Consider the following 20556-nt stretch of genomic DNA (forward strand, 5'->3'; position numbering starts at 1 on the left):
TTAATTAACTGATTATGTCAAACACGCTGTACACTCCAAAAACATAAAAAAAGAAGTAAAAGTTGTTCCAGAATATCTGCTATTCATTTCACAAAACGCTCGGCAAAGATAAACAAGCTATGAAATTGTTTGCATCCCAGTCCATTTCATCCAGTTATTTTAGGATAATCTCTAGAAGATGGGAATGTCGTTAACAGATAAGACCAGAAAAATCCCTCTCAGAATCCAGACAACATTGTTTTATTTAGGTTTTGGGGTGAAATTTGAAATTTTGGTGAATTATAATATAAATTAAAACTAGTTAACATAACTGAGAAAATATTACTTTTAACAAAGAGGACCTGGTAATTCATCATTTGCAGAAGTAGGTATCTGACATTGTCTTCGAGAATTCACCTGCACGCAACGAAATAGAGCGTGATTAGTTTGATGCAAAAAATTCCTTCAAATAGCACCGCAAATATAATAAAAATTTCAAGAGTTGGTGAAGAGTTTTGTCTCGATGTCATGTTTCTTGAGTCATGTGTGAATATGAGAAAAGAGAGGGGGGTTTAAAGCTAAAAAAGTTTGAAAAAAGTCACGCCAACGATAATTGCCATTTCAACATGCATTATTCACATTTACTGAATTTTAAACTTTAAAGCGTATTAGAACCAATATAAATGAAATATGGAATGGAAATAACAGTCATGGAAAGAAGGGGGTATTTGGGATCACTTTACATTTTTGAGAAATTTACATAAATACCACACAATTCTAATGCACTCAGATATCTAACACATATAGTTTCATATTAACATTTATAGGACTTTGATGTTAAAACCAAAGCATGAAAAAGAGTAATTCGCTTTTAAAATTTAGTAACACTTGATTTTTTTATGTAATATTAAAGATTTAGGCGGTGTATATGTAAATATAAAGGTTTAGGTGTTAAATATGTAAATATATAAGGATTATGTGGCATCTACTTGAATGCACAATTATTATTTATTTTATTTTATTTATGTTTTAATTAAAAATAAAATATGTTTAGCAAGTTGAGAACAAACATTTCTTGTCAACACTAAAAATAACTTTTAGATGTCTTTATAAACAACTTATCATTGTTGCCCGCCACTGAATGCCACCACTCCACTTGTAACTGCCGCCAACAAGAACATAAATCAACTTATTTAATATTCAAAAATATAAAAAAACATATTATTAAGATACCAAACATATTTTTCTCAAATCAAATTATAAATAAAATAAAATAGAAATAAACAAAAATGAGCCCAAACATGCCCCAAGAGAATCATTTGAGATCATTTTTTCTTCTTTTTCATTTTTTATTTTATTTATGCTTTAACATGAAATAAAAATAGATTTGATATCTTAAATATAAGTTGTGTTTGTTTTAATTAAATATTATATCATCTCATGTTTTAAAATTCATAAAAGCATCTAAAAGTTATTTTGGGTGTATTAAAAAAAAAATTGGGCTAATATTTATAAAGGAGCAACCAAGGAGATATTTATCCATGCTTGTATGGACTTAAATCTAGAGCAAATATGAGCTATGAGATGTATTGCATTAAAGAGTGAAATAAGGTAGTGTTTGTTTGCTTGTTTACCACTTTCTCCCTACACACTGCTTATTTAATGCTTTGATATCAATTATTCTATAATCGCAGGGTATTTTAATTTCACATTAGTTTAAGCACTAAAGTTTCTACCAAAATTTAACAAATATAAGCATTATAATTTTCTACAAATATGATCTAGCTACATGGTCACTTTTTTTAATATGCTAAAGAATCAAAATAAGCCCATGTGAATACCAGAAGAGAGAATCAGACGTGAAATTACATATCTAACACCTCAACTTTGCTTTTTTACATTTCTACCATCTAAATCTTTCATATGAAATTTAAAAATGAAGGAATTTTTAACTTTTAAAATGTGAAATACACCTTTCATGCATTGGTAAGGTGGCATACATGTAAACAGTGAAGTATAGGTGTTATATATGTAAATACATGGCAATTAAGTGGTATGTATGTAAATCTTCCAAAAATAAAATAGTCATTAGACATCCTTCCCTCTTCTGTGGTAGGCATCTTCCAATCGAGTAGAAAAACAATCTGATAGGATTCTTGGCAGAAATTAAGGCAGAAAAGATATTTTATTACAATAACTCTAAACAACACGCTCAAATACATAAAAGATAAGCACCTACAATTCAAGAGGCAGGCGGTCTCTTTCAAACCCTAACCTTAAATAGACAATTCAAGACAATTCAAGAGGCAGGCGGATTCAAGAGGCAGGCGGTCTCTTTCAAACCCTAACCCTAAATAGATCAGCCCTCTTTATACTAAACAATAATAAATGACAAATGGCTAAATTGCCCTTAGGGGTCGTCATAACATTACTACTCTCTCAAAACACACATTAGCATCAAAGTGAAAAAAACTGTTGTTAGATCACTTTGTATGGCTCTCACATGGCGTCATCATCTCACAATCATTTTCATTTAATCAAAAACACGTAGCGACCCTCAACATCTTGAAATGTCGTCTAGTGCACATCTTGTGATCGCATATGAATCTGATGGTACCCTGACTTCAAGTCAATCATGGAGAATATTGTCACTCCAAACAACTCATCCAATAGTTTATCGATCTCCGAAATCTTTGCCAATTTTGTATCAACTGTCTCTTCCATGATATGCAACTAAATCAAGAATCACTACCTTGCATCCTGAACTGCCCTCATTATAGTCTTCAACATCACCAACGTCTTGCAAAAATTGGAGTCACCGCGAAGCATCATCATCTTATCTCCCTCTGGAATACTTTGTCGTATCCAAATCAGTCTCTTACAAACTCCAGGCTTCATTACATGTCTCATTCCCATCATTACTTCTGAATCACCTTCGACCCGGAATGCTACCCAAACAAAAGGCGCTTGCGCGGTTAAATGCAGCCACCTATCGTGGTTCCACACACTATAGTTCCATGTCACAGTCAAAAATCCTTCGAAGCTATCTTCTTCAGCCCCGAATTGCACACTGTCACGTTCTGTCTGTTATTGATCGTTCCAAATGTCACAATCTTGTGCAATCCATCAAGTGATTGCTGCTAGGTGTGCAAACTAGTCAAGTCGAGCTCTAGCCATGCCAAGTTCAAGCTCGGCTCTTTTGGCAAACTATGAGTTCGAGCTCGAGTCAAGCTCGAATGGTGACTTCAACCTCAATACGTATTGGTAGCAATCGGCTCGCGAGCAGGCACGCGAGCTCGAACTGAAAACTCAATTTTCATGGGAGCTCGTCGGAGAAGATATTGGTGACCAGAGGAGGAGACGACAAAAGCTCACCGGAAAATGCATCAAAATGACTAGTAGTAGGCTAATCCAGCCAATTTGCAAGCCAACAAGACGATGAATGACATGTATGTTCCTAGCCACTACAAGAGATGTTTGGCATACAATAACATAGACATACTCAAAAGCAAAAGATGTTTCCCAAATATATGAGATAAGAGAGAAGACTACCAATATAAGAAAAGGCCATAAATCTATCAGACCATGCTAACCGTTTAAGGAATATGTGACAAAAATTGGATCATTATCAAACCAACAACTTGAAGAGCAGCAAAAATGCAGCTATGGTGAAAATTTTCTTAGAAAAGGATAGAGTGTGTGAATTTCTTGTACTTCTAAATGCATAATTTGATCATAGAAAATATAAGGTGCCATCCCTAAGTGATACCATCTCTGAAAGAGCGTAAAGATCGAGATGAGAAATGATTAATCCTCATGCCCCGGAAGTATGCTAATGTAATGGATGGTGGGTGGAATCAGAAGACAATCACAGAACAATCATTTGACAATTGGAAGTAAGAAATCAAAGTTAGCTAAAATCCAAATCAAGCAAATAAAGATAATCTCTGGCCTGTTTGCTACAAAAGAATTGAGACACACCAAGAAAAATGTTGAAAATTGAATGGCAAACACAACACAATAAGCAAGGAGTGGAAGCACTGTGGTGGACAACAAAAACTTCAATGCCAGGCACATGATGGTGCGACGCAAAAATTTCATAGGTAAGTCGAGATTAAGGAAAATTTAATAAAAGAGAGAATAAAAGACTCTTAAGAATTATTAGAGATGTTATAAAAGCCTAAGTCTAGTTGCACTTGTTCCATGGCACTCTCAAGTAAATTTGTCCTTTTCTATGGGCTAAAAACCTCAAATAATGTCATCATTTACTCTTGGATCAAAGAAGCAAGTGCAACATATGGTATGACACATTTATCATCAAAATTTTACACCAACATTTCTTGTAAAAATTAAAAAAATATTTATTATTAATAACTCTCTTACCACAGGATTTAGAGACATTCAGATCAGTCCATCATTTGATTAAAATAATGTTCTTACAATTCCTAAGCTTTTACAAACCTAGTTTCCATTCAAAAACTCGCACAAGATGAAATGCAAAGTGAAATTTTTTCTTACTTAATAGGCATCTAAAAATGAGATGGTGAATAACATGGGACTCGCTATAAAAAATTATGAACTCTACTTTCTTGACACATCAAGTAATTCAAAGAGTGTGAGTATGGCCTATATTTGTCATTCCTTTCCTCAATAAAAACACCATTAATTTATATTCAAAGTCTTGGGCTTCATTTGGGCTTTTTTTTCATTATTAATAGCTTCTTTTCCAACCACAACTTCATTATGTTTTCCCAAGAGTAGCTTTTCTAAGACAATTTTAAAAAATGTCAACCAAGCAAACAGTGCTTTACATTGGTTACTTTTCTTTTGACAAAAGTAATAAGAAAGTTGTCATAAACAAAGCTTTAGTCATCCTTGATTGGAATTTTAAAGACCGAGTTTCCTTCTCTTTTTAAAGTAGTTAATGTTAAAGGTTTTATTGTAATGTTTGTGAATTCGCAAAACATAAATGCAACTTTCCCAGCTAGTAATGAAGAAGGTTTATTCCATCTTATTTGAATAATATATCATATGGAGTCTCTCTTCTAATCTTAATATAAAATTGCACTACTGTATCTTTCATACATGATTGCACGAGAGTTTTCTAAAATTTCAACCGAGATGTAAATGAAACGTGAGTATTGTTCTTCATGGTTTTAGATTATGATCCAGAACTAATTAAGGGTAAAAATTTTAAAAAACAAAAATTAATCTGATACTGGTAAGGTTTATATTAGCCAAGTGTTCACCCAGTATTTTCAAAAGGAATAATTCATGATACTCATGCATTAATAGTTTAACAAAATGAGGTTACATAAAGAAAAAATGATCACTTAGCAGCCTAAATAGAGCCTTATCATTCCAGCAACATATTTCAAAATCATATTGAGGAAAAGTCGTCTTTACAACTACTCACAGCATCAATAGGTTGTCTACTAAAACTTTGGAGTTCACAGTGATCATGACTGTACTCTCTCAATTCTATCCCAAATTGAGCACCACAAAGAATCTTACACGATGAATCTTTGGTTGTACTATCTTTATGAATTTTCAAAATAATAATAGTAATAGAGGGAAAATAGACCCCAAAGCAATCGTGTGTATCTTTTTGGTTTCTCATAAATGACAAAGGGGTGCAAATGTTCAATCCAAAACTAAGAGATTTTCGTTTCAGGCTAACAAGGCTTTTAAAGAAGACAAACATTTCTTTACCCAACATTATCTTAAGAGAGAGATCAATTGTGGAAGAAAAGAAGAGAGATTTTTTTCTCATGTATATCTTTTCATGCTCGTCTTCATTAAATCCTACTAAAATTACTCGCACAAACTCGACATTAAAAAACTAATCCATTAATTGAGCTACTTTCTCATAACTCAAAAATCAGAAATCATGAACTTTGGAAATAATAAATATATTCAAAGTTCAAGCTCTAATTCCATAGTCAATGCAAGTAAGAGATTCTCCTCCAGATCTTCAAAATGAGCTAATTATAGTTTTTGAACCTAAAGCTCAAAAAAAAATCCTAAATATGAAAAAAAAGCACAACTAACAGTTATTATATCCTATCTCTCTTTGTGTCATTTGAGATTTCATCATCTCATAAAGCTTTCCTTGCAAGTCTAGACACCATTTCAATTATAGTCATTTGAGATTGAGAGGGTGCAGAGAGAGAGAGAGAGAGAGAGAGAGAGAGAGAGAGAGAGAGAGGAGGTGAAGAGGAGGATTTGCCCCGTCGAGAAGAATGGAGTGTTCCTGGGCTCTTAGATCCATCTTATTCCACCCAAAAAAAAAAGAAGTTAAGAGTGAGGGGAACCAAAAGCTCCTTTTGATGAAAGGCCCCTCCTATTTATAGATGATACGAGGGTCAAAAGTAAATTACAGCATTGCCCTTGCTTTAAAGAGGTTGTACAGAATTTTTTGGGAATTCTGATCTTCTTATATGGGTCATTGGATTGCCTTAAGATCCGTGCAGACCATTTTTGAGAATACAAGTAGGATTTGCAAAAATTTGACGTTCAAAATGCATTCCCTCGTGGCAATTTAAAGACGAAAATCTACATAGATATTCCCTTAGATTTCATGAAAGAGATGGGGGATCTTGGAACCAACAACACTAGCAAAATGAGATAGGCATCATATGGTTTCAAGCAATTACCTAAAAAATGATTTAAGAGATTTAGAAAAACAAAAATATCCACAAGTTACAAGCAAAGTCAAGATGATCAAGCCATGTTCATTAAATACTCAAATGCAAGTGGATTTACCTTTTTTCTGTTTTTTTGTGTATTGGTAACATAATTATAGAAAATTTTGATAAGTAAGAAAAGGAGTCTCTAAAGTGTTTGATCAAAAAGTTCACAATAAAACAGTTAGGGAAATTGAAAGATTTTTAAGAATGAAGGTTGATTACTCACATCAAGGCATCTTCATTACACACAAAAGTATGTAATTCATATACTGAAGGAAACAGGAAAGTTGACCTATAACCTGCTTACAAAACTATTTACCTCAATTACAAAGAACGACAAGTGAAAGAAAATCTTCATGTGGGCAAAGAAATGTAATAGGGGAAACAAATTTATCTTGCACATGCCAGACTTGATATAGCTTATGATTATATATGGCAAGTTTTATTATTATTATTATTATATATGGCAAGTTAATTCATGATTAATCCAAAAATTTAACCATGGGCTATCTACCGAATTCTTCATTAATTAAAAGCAAATCAAGAAAGAGGAGTTTTGCTGACAAGAAACACAAAATTGGAATTTAAATGCACAAAGATGAAAATTATTAAAGTTTAACAATAGATAGGAGACACGCCTTTACATACTGCACATTTCTTTGTGATATTGGTAACATAATTATAGAAAAATTTGATAAGTAAGAAAAGGAGTCTCTAAAGTGTTTGATCAAAAAGTTCGCAATAAAACAGTTAGGGAAATTGAAAGATTTTTAAGAATAAAGGTTGATCACTCACATCAAGGCATCTTCATTACACACAAAAGTATGTAATTCCCATACTTAAGGAAACAGGAAAGTTGACCTATAACCTGCTTACAAAACAATTTACCTAAATTACAAAGAACGACAAGTGAAAGAAAATCTTGTTGTGGACAATGAAATGTAACAAACTATAAGGAAAACTAATTTATCTTGCACATGCAACACTTGATATAGCTTATGATTATATATGGCAAGTTTTCTTTATTATTATTATTATATATGGCAAGTTAATTCATGAATAATTCAAAAATTCCACCACAGGCTATCTACCATATTGTTCATTAGATAAAAGCAAATCAAGAAAGAGGAATTTTGCTGACAAGAAACACAAAATTAGAATTTATATGTACAAAGATGAAAACCATGAAAAATTACCAACTGATAAGGGACACACCTTTACATACTGCACCTTTCTTTAGGATAATCTTGTCACATAGAAAAAAAAAACAATATATAATAACAAACTCTAGAGCAATAGCAAAATTCAGAGCAACGACACGAGGTATATGAGTTATTGTAATTGAAAATTCTCCTTAAAAATCTGAAGATAAAGAGAGATGAACATGAAATATTTTGAAAATAAATTAATAATAAATATTGCACACAATCCTATGCAGCATGATAGACAATATATGTTGGGATGGATAAATATTTTATAAAAGTGGGATTAGAAATTAGTTTACTTTGTACGCCATATATATCTACAAGAAATCGGCTAACAAATGACTTCTCAAAGGGACTCGGACAATGCAAAATCTTAAGAGATAATGGTTATAAAATGGGAACGAAAGATATCCATCCAACTGCTTGACAGGGGTCTTGGAAGGCATGCATGTGTTGTTCAATATTGAATTAATCTTTTATGGAAATAAAAAAAATAAATGCAGGTGTTGTAATGCCCCTTCAAAACTATGCACTCCTTCCCATTTCAAGAATAGATTCTTATAGCAACAACTCAAATTAATCCCCATATCCTTAAATTCTTCATTATAGAAATCCCTTGAGAATGGATCCTTATGCAGGTGTTGTATATAATGGCATGAGCGTCATTATTTAGTATCAAGTGAGGTCAATAAATATAACCATGAGATTTCTAATACTTAATATCAATTATATGGTGTTTAGTAATCTTGAAAAGGCACAAAATCATACAGTATTTTAAGAACATAATATTTTCAACTTTTAGATGATGGACTAAACTCAATTTTATCACGAGTGATAACCTCGCTCTCATATGAGAGCTCTCCACATCATTCATCACCTTACATCAAATGGAAGCCATCTTTGTCAACTTCATCAAGAATCATATATCAAGTGCCCCCTCAATCACATTGAGTGATTTTCGAAGCACACACTATTGTTTAATTTGTACGCCATAGATATCTACAAGAAATCGGCTAACAAATGACTTCTCAAAGGGACTCGGACAATGCAAAATCTTAAGAGATAATGGTTATAAAATGGGAACGAAAGATATCCATCCAACAGCTTGAAAGGGGTCTTGGAAGGCATGCATGTGTTGTTCAATATTGAATTAATCTTTTATGGAAATAAAAAAAATAAATGCAGGTGTTGTAATGCCCCTTCAAAACTATGCACTCCTTCCCATTTCAAGAATAGATTCTTATAGCAACAACTCAAATTAATCCCCATATCCTTAAATTCTTCATTATAGAAATCCCTTGAGAATGGATCCTTATGCAGGTGTTGTATATAATGGCATGAGTGTCATTATTTAGTATCAAGTGAGGTCAATAAATATAACCATGAGATTTCTACTACTTAATATCAAGTGAGATCAACACGATTTTCTCAAATTTTCCCCCCAATAACGATGAAAAAATATTAATATGATGTTTAGTAATCTTGAAAAGGCACAAAATCGTACAGTATTTTAAGAACATAATATTTTCAACTTTTAGATGATGGACTAAACTCATTTTCATATGAGAGCTCTCCACATCATTCATCACCTCACATCAAATGGAAGCCATCTTGGTCAACTTCATCAAGAATCATACATCAAGTGCCCGCTCAATCATATTGAGTCATTTTCGAAGCACACACTATTGAACCGCCTCAAACACAGCTACAATATATTTCAATACCAACACATTTTTCAACCATTTAATCTTGAACTAAACCCAATGCTCTCATGTGCCTTAATATATAATAAACTAAAGTTGATGAGGATATATATATGATGACATAAGTAGTATTATTACAAATAGCTATAGAGTCAATAAATATTTTCTAATAATAATAGGATTATACCAATGATTGATGAGCAGGAAAGCTGATACCCAAATGGTCAAGTGGGAGCACCTTTTGAATGTGAACTATTCTCCTCCACAAGAAGATAGCCATTCACCTTCGTTTAATATTATAAAGATGGCAATCAAACATAAGATCAAGACCACTCATTTTATTTAACACTATTAAAACTAATCACATGCAAGAATTCATACATCTATAAAATGGTAGAATCATTCGCCGAATTCACAATTTTTTTTATGGCATGAATACCACAGAAAGTTTTATGGCTTTCGATGGAGAGTCTCTTAATAATGACTTGCAATCTAATACATAGCATATTCATTACATTTATACATATTCAATGGTTATATCAATGAAACAAATGAAAATTTTTTATTTATTTTAGTGGGATTTTGTGTCATCTGGCTGTGAATGTTATTACCTATTATCCAAGTTATCTGAGGTCATCTTTATGAATCCTCCTCCTCTACTCTTCTATGTTGTGGCCTAAAAAAGGCGTTGACTCAATAAAGTACTTCTTGTTGAACAATTTCGGGCTATGACACCCTTTTTTTCTACCATTTTACTTCCAAATCTTTGCACACTAGTTTTACCTACACTCCATATTAGTTACTTTTGATTGCTCAAAACCGATGCCCAAATGACCTTAGCATATTTTTCAAAGTCTTATTTTCAATAGACATCTCTCCTATCATTCCTTTTATACAATCATTTTCAGCTTTTATTTTTGCTAAATTTGTTGCACATATGTTTCCAAATCTTAGTTTTTAACACTCTAACTTCACTGTTTCCCGACACTAAAATCCTGAGAATGGCTTCATTATGCATGCATGAATGTGTACTTGAGTGTCACATCCATTGTAACATGACAATGATGAAATTCCGAAATCCTCTCTAAGTAGAATTGTTCGATTAAAAGACACCGAGCACAACCAAGCACATGAAAATTAGAAATTAAGAACATCTAAGTTATACTGTGTAGCATTTAAATATAATGTAAACAATCTCCCCAACAAGCTAGTTATAACAAAAAAATGGTGCTTAGTAAAAATCTATCCAATAACAAGTACAATCAAAACCCTAATTCAAAAATAAAATCATGATTGCCCAACAGATCAAGCACTCTGATTAAATCATCAAATAGAAAAGCAGAAGCAAGAAAAAAATAAAAATAATTTTAAAAAAAGCGATTCGGAAAAAAACCTAATCCCCCGCCGCAGCGGCCTCCTCCAACAGCTTATTGTCCCTCCTCTCCATGGCCACATCCCATACGTCATTTCCAATGTGCTTAGGCTGAAGCAAATCCAAAAAAACAAGAGGAAACAAACATCATCAGATGCATAAAGATCGAATCGGAAGAAAACGGATTATCAATATTAGTTTAATTCAGACAGAATATTGATATTACTCGACCAAAATAAGCTTTGTGGATCTGATACTGCGCGTTTCCCATCACACAGAGCAATCCGGCGATGATTCCCAAAGGAAGAGCAGCCTCCAACCACTGAAACCTCCCCATCGAACTAGCTTCTGAAATGCTACGGAAATTAGCCTGAAGAACCCCCCCTAGTCCAATCCTCTCTGAAATTAGTATTGCGCGTGGTTCAGGAAGAACGGACTGTACTATGCGACAAGTTTATAGCCTTTGGATCTGCTCTAACAGTCGTGCAAAAAAATGCATTTATCTGAAAATAATGAAAATATAAACTATCGTGCAAAACTGCATAAGATTTAAGAGATTTAATCTCTGCATTTATCTAAAAATAATGAAATATGGATATCAATGTATTATTAAATAGAGAAATTAAAAGTTTATTTAAAAAAATATAAAACTTCATTTGCTTCCTAACAGATGAAAGTTATGCTGGAAAAAAATGATAAATTTGAACGTCTAATTATGTGAAAATAAAAGTATAATTTTACAAAGATTTAAGAGTTGAAAATATAATTATTTTTTGTTGCTTCAGTATCATGACAAAATATAATAAATTTAATGCCTATAAATCAATTTGTCATTTTTTTGAAACTCAAATGAGCCCTGAACCTTTTTTTTTTTTAAAAAATAAAAATTAAATAAAAAAAAAAAATATGAAATGAGAAATTTAGTCCCTTAATCTGGTAAGCATGAAGTCTAAATTTACTAAACTTAGTCTCTCTTCCTTGTCCCTCCTCTTTTACCATTTACTTCTTTTTATTTTTCTTAAATTTGGTAGAACTGCAAGCATGATCAGGATTTGTAATATTTGGCATATGTATTTGCAATTAGATTAAAATGATATCAAAATAAAATCATTTAAAATTTCAAAAATAAGAAACTTTAGCCAAATCCAATTCAAAAAAAGAAAAAAATTTGAAATTTATAACTTCATCTTCAGTTAAATTTCAATATATTTGAAATTCATTAGATTTTGGCAAATTCTAAATACATTATTTTATGTAAAATATTATCAGGTTGGACTTTAAATAAATGAGTTCTTCAATCATTTCACGTTAGTTTAATGGTTCACTAACAAAAGTGACACTTCAGTCTTTTGAACAAGGTTGGAGTTTAAACTAACGAGAACGATACTTTAGTCTTTTGTCACCCAAATAGGGGTGCACCACTTGTACCCCCCGACAAACTCAACATCAAGCATGTTGTGCAAAAATTGATAACTCTAACTGAACAATTGATGGACATAATCAAGCTTCGCATACAAACATAAGGGATTACAAAATATTAATTGCTAACGGATCTCTTGTGAGTGTAATCAAGGTATCAGACAAATAATAGAAGGTGCTGATTAAACAGCTGGATGATAATAATTTTTGAAATTGGATGATGACTAGTTAAGATAATCTAGTGACAATTGTCAAATGATAGAAAAAGTCAGTGTTGGGAAATAATAATTGGATGACAGTGAGAACTGTCAAGAGTTTGGCGACGATAATTAAAAGATAGTAGTTGTTAATGGTGATCATCACTGTTAACTTGTTAGTATGGCTTTAGGTTTCTTTATAAGCTATATTCAGTTCATGGTTCTTTGTTTGTTAAAAATGATATCGATTCATGACTATTCAAAGCGATATTTTGGCTATTTTAGCCAAAATTTTCACATTATATCGAGCAGATTGTGTTGCTTCCACGATGTGTAATTATTTGTTAGGTATGTTAGAGTTTTAATGGCATCATAAATAAGTGATCATGGTTCATTAGACCACTCCTATCGATGTTCTTGTTGTAATGGTAAACTCACATAAAACACCTACTATTTTGAGATTATTTGGTCTCTTAAAGTATCGGACAAATAATAGAAGGTGGTGATCAAACAGTTGGATGATAATAATTTTTTAAATTGGCTGATGGCTAGTTAAGATAATCTAGTGACAATTGTCAAATGATAGAAAAAGTCAGTGTTGGGAAATAATAATTGGATGACAGTGAGAACTGTCAAGAGTTTGGCGACGATAATTAAAAGATAGTAGTTGTTAATGGTGATCATCACTGTTAACTTGTTAGTATGGCTTTAGGTTTCTTTATAAGCTATATTCAGTTCATGGTTCTTTGTTTGTTAAAAATGATATCGATTCATGACTATTCAAAGTGATATTTTGGTTATTTTAACCAAAATTTTCACATTATATCGAGCAGATTGTGTTACTTCCACGATATGTGATTATTTGTTAGGTATGTTAGAGTTTTAATGACATCATAAATAAGTGATCATGGTTCATCAGACCACTCCTATCGATGTTCTTGTTATAATGGTAAACTCACATTAAACACCTACTATTTTGAGATTATTTGGTCTCTTAAATAATATCATGAGTCTTCCAATTATATTTGAAGTGCTTGATTAGGTCCATTTGGACTATGGTCATGACATTTAGTGTATCATTGGGTTTATGTCATTATAAAACAAGTAAAATTTAAGAAGCATTACATACATACCACTCAATTCCTATGTATCTATATATCTAACATATAAACTTCAAATTTACCACTGCACCTCCTTACTTATGCATGAAAAGGTAAATCTCATTTTTTAAGAGTTAAAACAATGATAATTTTATTTCATATGAAAGATTTGAATGTTATAAATGTAAAAAAGAGAAATTTAGGTGCTATATGTGCAAATACATAGGAATTTAGTGGTATGTATGTAAATTCCCCTAAAATTTAACCTCATCTTAATATAATTTTCTATTAAAATATGATGATATAGTTTTTAATCTCAGATAATATGTGAAGAACTTATTTTAAGGATTTCACATTCGGACACTGTAAGAAAAAGATCTAACTTAAAATAAACAAAGATTTACACCCATACCACTCAATTCCTTTTTATTTACATATCTAACATCTAAATTTCAATTTTTACATACACACCACTTTCCCTTGGCATAAAAAGTTGTATTTCACTTACAAATTTAAAAAGTGATTTTTTTATTAATATGATTGCAAAGATTTTGGGGACATAAAAGTAAAAAAAGGAAGTTTTCGTATTAGATATACAAATACATAAGAATATGATGGTATGTATATAAATGCCCCTAAAATAAACTCATCTTTAAGATTATATCAAATAAGCTATCATGTGATAACTTAAATCAATTTTAAACCAATAATTGTTGCTATATTAACCATTTTTTATCAATAATTAATATTCGAATATAAATAAATTAAATAAAAATAAGCGAACCTATCATATCTAAATTTATTCATGAAATACTACCATTATCTTTCTAGAGTAATGAATCAAGCTTAACTTTAGGCTAAAAACATATAAATTGTGTATCACCGATCTTTTAGACAATTATCATATAGAAAATTAGATAAACCCCTATTTAGTAGAAAAATTTGCGTATGTAAGACGTATGCAGTGATTCGTACGTCAGAGAGGTTATTCAGAGAATATTGGGGGGGTTATATCCGCATTATACCCCATGTAACCTCCCTGTAACATAACTGTACCTTCTAGTAAGTTCTGCGTTTCTGTTTCATATATTTGTAGGTTACAGAGAGATTAAAGGGGGTATAACACGGATTTACCCCCTCGCAATACCCTTTGAATAACCTACCCGTCGTACGCAATTTTTTCTCCCTATTTAGGAATAAAATATTTCGTCCAGACATCAACACGTCCAAACGGCCAAATAACGGGCGCTACGTCACTCGCCGATAAGATCTTTGTCTTATTAATAGCGGATTTACACCACCATATTTGTTTATTCATTGTGTAATTTTATTTTCTGTTTATTTTGCATAACAAATATCATAAAAGGAAGATTATGTCATAGTTCTAGAACTGTTGAATTGATTATCTCATTATAAAAAAAAATCATACAAAATAATAATAAAATGCTCGCAGATATTATATTAATTACTTGAAGCAATTTCTTTGGGAACAAGTTATGCATGTCGTCAATCTCTGAATCAGTCAAGCCCCGTCTCTAATCGTTGCTTGGGCTCCAAGCTTGTGGCTATCCACCCATTCTTTTAAAATATTAATGTTAAATATAATAATAATATTAATAACAATAATGAATAAGAAAATAAAAAAAAAAAGAAGAAAAACATCCTATCATTATTTTATCCGTAATTGACTCCCTATCAAAATCAAGTTTAGAATTGTTATTGTGATGAGAAATATTTGCGTATGTCTAACGTATGTCGGTAGATTACAGGAAGAATATTAGGGGTTATATCCGCGTTATACCCCAGGTAACATCCTTGTAATCTATATATAACCTACCTGTAACTAGTAAGTTCCGCGCTTCTGTTTTTATCTATTTATAAGTTACAGATAGGTGACAGAGATATAACCCTCCAAAACCCTCCCTGTAACCTACCGACATACGCATCTTTGCATACGCTAGATACACAAATATTTCTCGTTTGGGATGGTTAAAAATAGGTCTTTTTGTGTCATTATAAAATTGTAAATTTATAGTGATAAATTACGTACAAACCCCTTGAATTTATTCTATCATTTCAGAGTAAATTATACTCCTTTTCATAAAATCTTAAAACAAAATTGAGAACAATGTGCGTGCATTTTATTAGGAATATAATGACTTTAATTAGCAACCTAAACAGCATAGTTATGATAAATATAGAACCTTCTGTTCCTAACTTTACATTATCTTCTTGTAACCATGTTAAATGGTTAATACAAATCAAATTGAGAACGGTCATATTAGAGTTTGGCTGAAAATCTATTAAAATTCTCTTAAATATAACTTGGGGCTTATTTGGCGAATTTTTTTTTTTTTGCATTAATTTGCATCACAAAATAGTTGTGATAATATATTTGCCACTTGTCCATGCATGCAAATATTGCTTTAGGTTAGCAATGAAAGGTTGGTTTTTTGGGGCATCTAATTTGTACGAAGGTTGTGGAGAAATTATTTTATGCAAAATTTTCAAGATTATATTGTAAAATAAAATATTTTGATGCTAAAATACTATTTGAAAGTTGAAGCGTGTCAGAAGGTTCGTTGTAATATGTTACAAAATGGGAGATCTAAAAAATCTCCCATTACATGTGACAATCGCACTATTTATAGACAATATGAGAGAAAAAATATATAATTATATTACTATAACTATTTTAAAGAGAGGAACAAAGGACATTCTAGTGTCCTGATCTTGGACCGTCATATTGACTCGAATCCGTGCAGACAATTTTTTGAGTATACAAATACCTCACATATAGTTGAAAATGTTGGGCGGGGGTGAAATTAGATTATGTCTAGAATAGGCAAGTGCTCCTGTGAAAATTTACACTTTCTCTATAAAAATAATAATTTTTATTTTATTTTTCGAATATAGTTTAGATAATTTAGTCATATTGTGTTTGCCTCAATTATAATTTTTTTCTTAAAATTTTTAAAAAATTAGACGTTTGATGATTTGTCCTATCATAAAAAATTTGAATTATTGGGATTGTTGGTATTACGTGGATAGAGCAATGACTTGAATTTTTTAACACTAAGGGGCTTATGTAAATCTTCTCAAACATTTTCTTGATCCACATAAGCATTTTTGTCTTCAATCTTTTCTTCCAACCATTTTATGCTTAATCCGAGATTTATTAAATTATGAGGGGATTAGGATTTAAGATATTTATTATACAATAAAAAAATATCAAAATATCTTTGACAATATCTTTAGTGGATCGAGCGACACAGAGCGGAACACATTTCACCAGACAGAACTCTATAAAAAACAAACAAATACACTTGGAGGACAACCGAGCAATGGGAGTTGCCAAGCTATAGACTGATCGGTCGACCTAACAACAGAATGATCAGGTAAATGTCGACCATTAAGAAAAAGACTTGACAAATATCCATTAATTGCATGAAATTATGTCGATTGATTGGGAGTCGACCGATTCAATGGGTTTAGGGTGTAATTATCAATTTACAATAATCTTAGTCACACGTAAAAAGAGGACTATTAAATGTAATAAAATATGTTAAAATCATATACAGAAAGACCATATCTCCCTCTTGTCTCTCAATATATATTTCTCTACTCTTACAGTCACCACTCATTGGATGTGATTCACAGACAAATCTCGGTTCGACAAATATCAGGTGAAATACCATCATTTAACATTTAAAAATTAAACTAAACATTGTCATGCATTGGTAATCTATGTAAAAATTAATTTTTTTACAAATTTAATGGAATATACGTAAATCTTCCTACATTCTAAGCAATACATAATTTTTATTCTTTTTCATATATATTGTCAGCTAGTCCTAATTATAACTCGTCAAGAGAGTGATTAGTTTCTTAAAATGCTCTAATGATGACACCTTTTCTCAATAATTCATATAATTAGGAGTTTCAAATTCGTAATTTATGCCTAATTACAATAAATAAAAGCGTGCCTACGGAAAATAAATTCTATAAAGGAGAAATTCAATGCCACCTATAAGTGTAAAAGCCAAATTTATTATTCGCTTTTTATGCCTTTGGATGACAGTGAAGTTGAACCAATCTATTTTTAATAAGGCTATTTTGGGTTCATAAGGACAGCACTTTCTTGTTTGACTTGTGTCCACTTATTAAATGATAGCGTCCAACCCACAGTGTGTTAGGTGACCTTTTTTTTTTTTTAGATTATTAATATTGTTTTTTTTTTTTTTCTAAAGTAAGAATCAATATTATGAATCCAAATAGACTTGAGATATCCTATTTAGATATCAAGAAGTTAGTTTGTTTCGCTAGATTTAGTGGAAGCTTATACGCGCAGGAGAAATGAAAATTAGACTTCGCAATTAAGGAAATAATGAACACTCTTACATTATATGAAATATATTATTTTAAGAAAATATTTCCAGTTGTACAGTTAATAACGTAAGGGGCTGCGGGGAGGAGTATGATTTAGTCTTTGATTGGCTTTAGAATTTTGGAAACAAAATATGAAATAAGTATATTTGTGAAAGTGTTGGAGTAGTTACAATTACAGATAATATTAGAAAGAGATGCTTTAATATATTTAAGGTTGTCGACATACCTGACATCAATATGATGTTAAACGATCTGACTTCGGTCTGACTGAAGGTTGGAAAGATATTCGATCCAAAATTTATGTTTGAGCGATTTTTATTATTATAACTAAATTCACAGAGCTACCCGAAGTAACACATGTAAAATTTTATGTGTGCTTGAAAAGATGTATTAAAATGCAAAGTGTAAGTGTTAGATATATAAATAGATAAAGATTACACATTTTATCTCTAACAACTCTATATATGGATATATTGATCATGCATTTTGTCTCTAATAACAACAACATCAAACATTTATCCCACTAAAAGGGATCCCCTACAAGAGTCCTTTTTCTCCATCGAGTCCTGTTGAGTTTCATATTCTCATTTAATTCTAATAGATTAAGACCATTTTTTTATATAATATGCTCAAATCTTTTAGTTCAAATATCATATGAAGTCTCTCCTTCTCAGAACATGAGAATGTTTATGTTTATGATCAACTTTACAGCTGGAGAAAAAGTACAAAACAAAAATATCTGTGAGAGGGTTGGTATAACTATAGTGACATACAAAATTAGAGGGACGGGCTTTAATGAATTTAACACCTAAAAAACTAAATCCTTACTTTAGCCAAACAAACCCTTGGAGCAAGATTCAAGCTGGATATAACATAAATCTTACCAAACAAACATTTTGTTCAATATAAAGACTTTGATTTGACATATCTCAATTTCAGGAGCTCTCTAACAACATATGAAATTTAAGTTATTAGGATTAATTATATCTTGTAAACCTGAATTTACTAAGTCTTAATAATCTTAAATCAACGCCGACGAAGTTAAATCCATATGTCCGTGTGATTTATTAAATCTGAGATTGGCAGTCAATGTCAGGGGAACCTGTAATTATGAAATCTAAGGCTTAGGTAAAATACATGTTATATCCTGCTCTAAATCTGTTTCAAGTAGGGGTGTATACGAGACGGCTTGAGATTGAGTCTCCCTCGTCTGGAGGTTGAGCTTGATTCATTTTATTGAGCTCGAGCTTATGTTTACAAGTTAGAACCGGCAAACGAGCCAACTTGTTTAATATAAAAGAAAGAAAATGATATTAATTTTAAATATATTTATAAAAATTTGTCAAAAAAAAAAATAATAACAATTAAGAGATAAATAGTAAGAAAACTCCTAATGTGCAACAAAAATTATTATTTTCTTAACATTTTAAATACCTTAAAAATAAATATTTGAAATTTAATATACTTATATTTTATGTCAATATTTTATAAATGAGCTAGCTCACTAGCTAACAAGTCGAGTCGGGGCAGACTTAAGCTTGGCTCATCAAGCTTGGTTCACGAGCAACTTATCGAGCCGAACTCTAGTAGGCTTGACTCAATTGCACCTATAGTTTCATGACAGTCTCTCATTGATTTAGACCATAAAAAGCTGGATTTATTTAGGGGTTGTCCGACAACGGATTAAATTTAAATTATTAGGATTTAGTAAATCTTGTAAGTTCAAATTTACAAAATCCTGAATGATTTAAATTTAGAAAACTCTCTAACAACATATCCAACACCGAAACTATAAATTTTACGTACATGCCACAATTCTTATGTATTGCGTATCTATCACTTATACTGTAATTTTATATACAAACCACATAATTCTTATGTATTACTTATATAAGACCTAAACTTCAATTTTTACATAAAGAGGTTATTTGGTGAAAAATATAGAAAGATTTACGCGATCATTTTTTTGTCGTTTAGCGGGATTTAGCGTAAATCATGCTTAAAAGTGACAACCAAACAACCCCAAAATAATTAATTTCTTTTATGCTTCTCTTTGAAAGACCAAATATCTGCGTCATAGAACATTGAAGATCTCACCACCGTCTTATAAGATTTTTCTTTAAGATAAAACAGTATTTTCTATCACACAATTGGTCGGATGCTTTCCTCCACGTTATGCAAGCGAGCCAACTTGTTTAATATAAAAGAGAGAAAATCATATTAATTTTAAATATATTTATAAAAAATTTGTCAAAAAAAAAAATAATAACAATTAAGAGATAAATAGTAAGAAAACTCCTAATGTGCAACAAAAATTATTATTTTCTTAACATTTTAAATACCTTAAAAATAAATATTTGAAATTTAATATACTTATATTTTATGTCAATATTTTTTAAATGAGCTAGCTCACCAGCTAGTATTCTTATCCACAAGAAGGATATCACTGTCGAAAAGTATACACCAAGGTACATCCTTCTGTAAATGTCTAGTAACAGTATCC

General features: G+C 31.2%; 1 protein-coding gene across 1 annotated transcript; it reads right to left on the bottom strand.

The window, feature by feature from the left end:
* Positions 1-65: 65 nt before the first annotated feature.
* LOC110031602 (NADH dehydrogenase [ubiquinone] 1 alpha subcomplex subunit 1) lies at positions 66-11340 on the bottom strand. The gene is made up of 3 exons (XM_020734880.1): positions 11175-11340; positions 10970-11059; positions 66-396 (listed from the first exon to the last, which is right to left on the bottom strand). Exons 1-2 carry the CDS (start codon positions 11283-11285, stop codon positions 10970-10972), a joined length of 201 nt encoding a protein of 66 aa, XP_020590539.1. The 5' UTR covers positions 11286-11340; the 3' UTR covers positions 66-396.
* Positions 11341-20556: the final 9216 nt, after the last annotated feature.

The sequence above is a fragment of the Phalaenopsis equestris genome, unplaced genomic scaffold, assembly GCF_001263595.1.
Source record: "Phalaenopsis equestris unplaced genomic scaffold, ASM126359v1 Scaffold000002, whole genome shotgun sequence".
NCBI classification, from domain to species: Eukaryota; Viridiplantae; Streptophyta; class Magnoliopsida; order Asparagales; family Orchidaceae; genus Phalaenopsis; species Phalaenopsis equestris.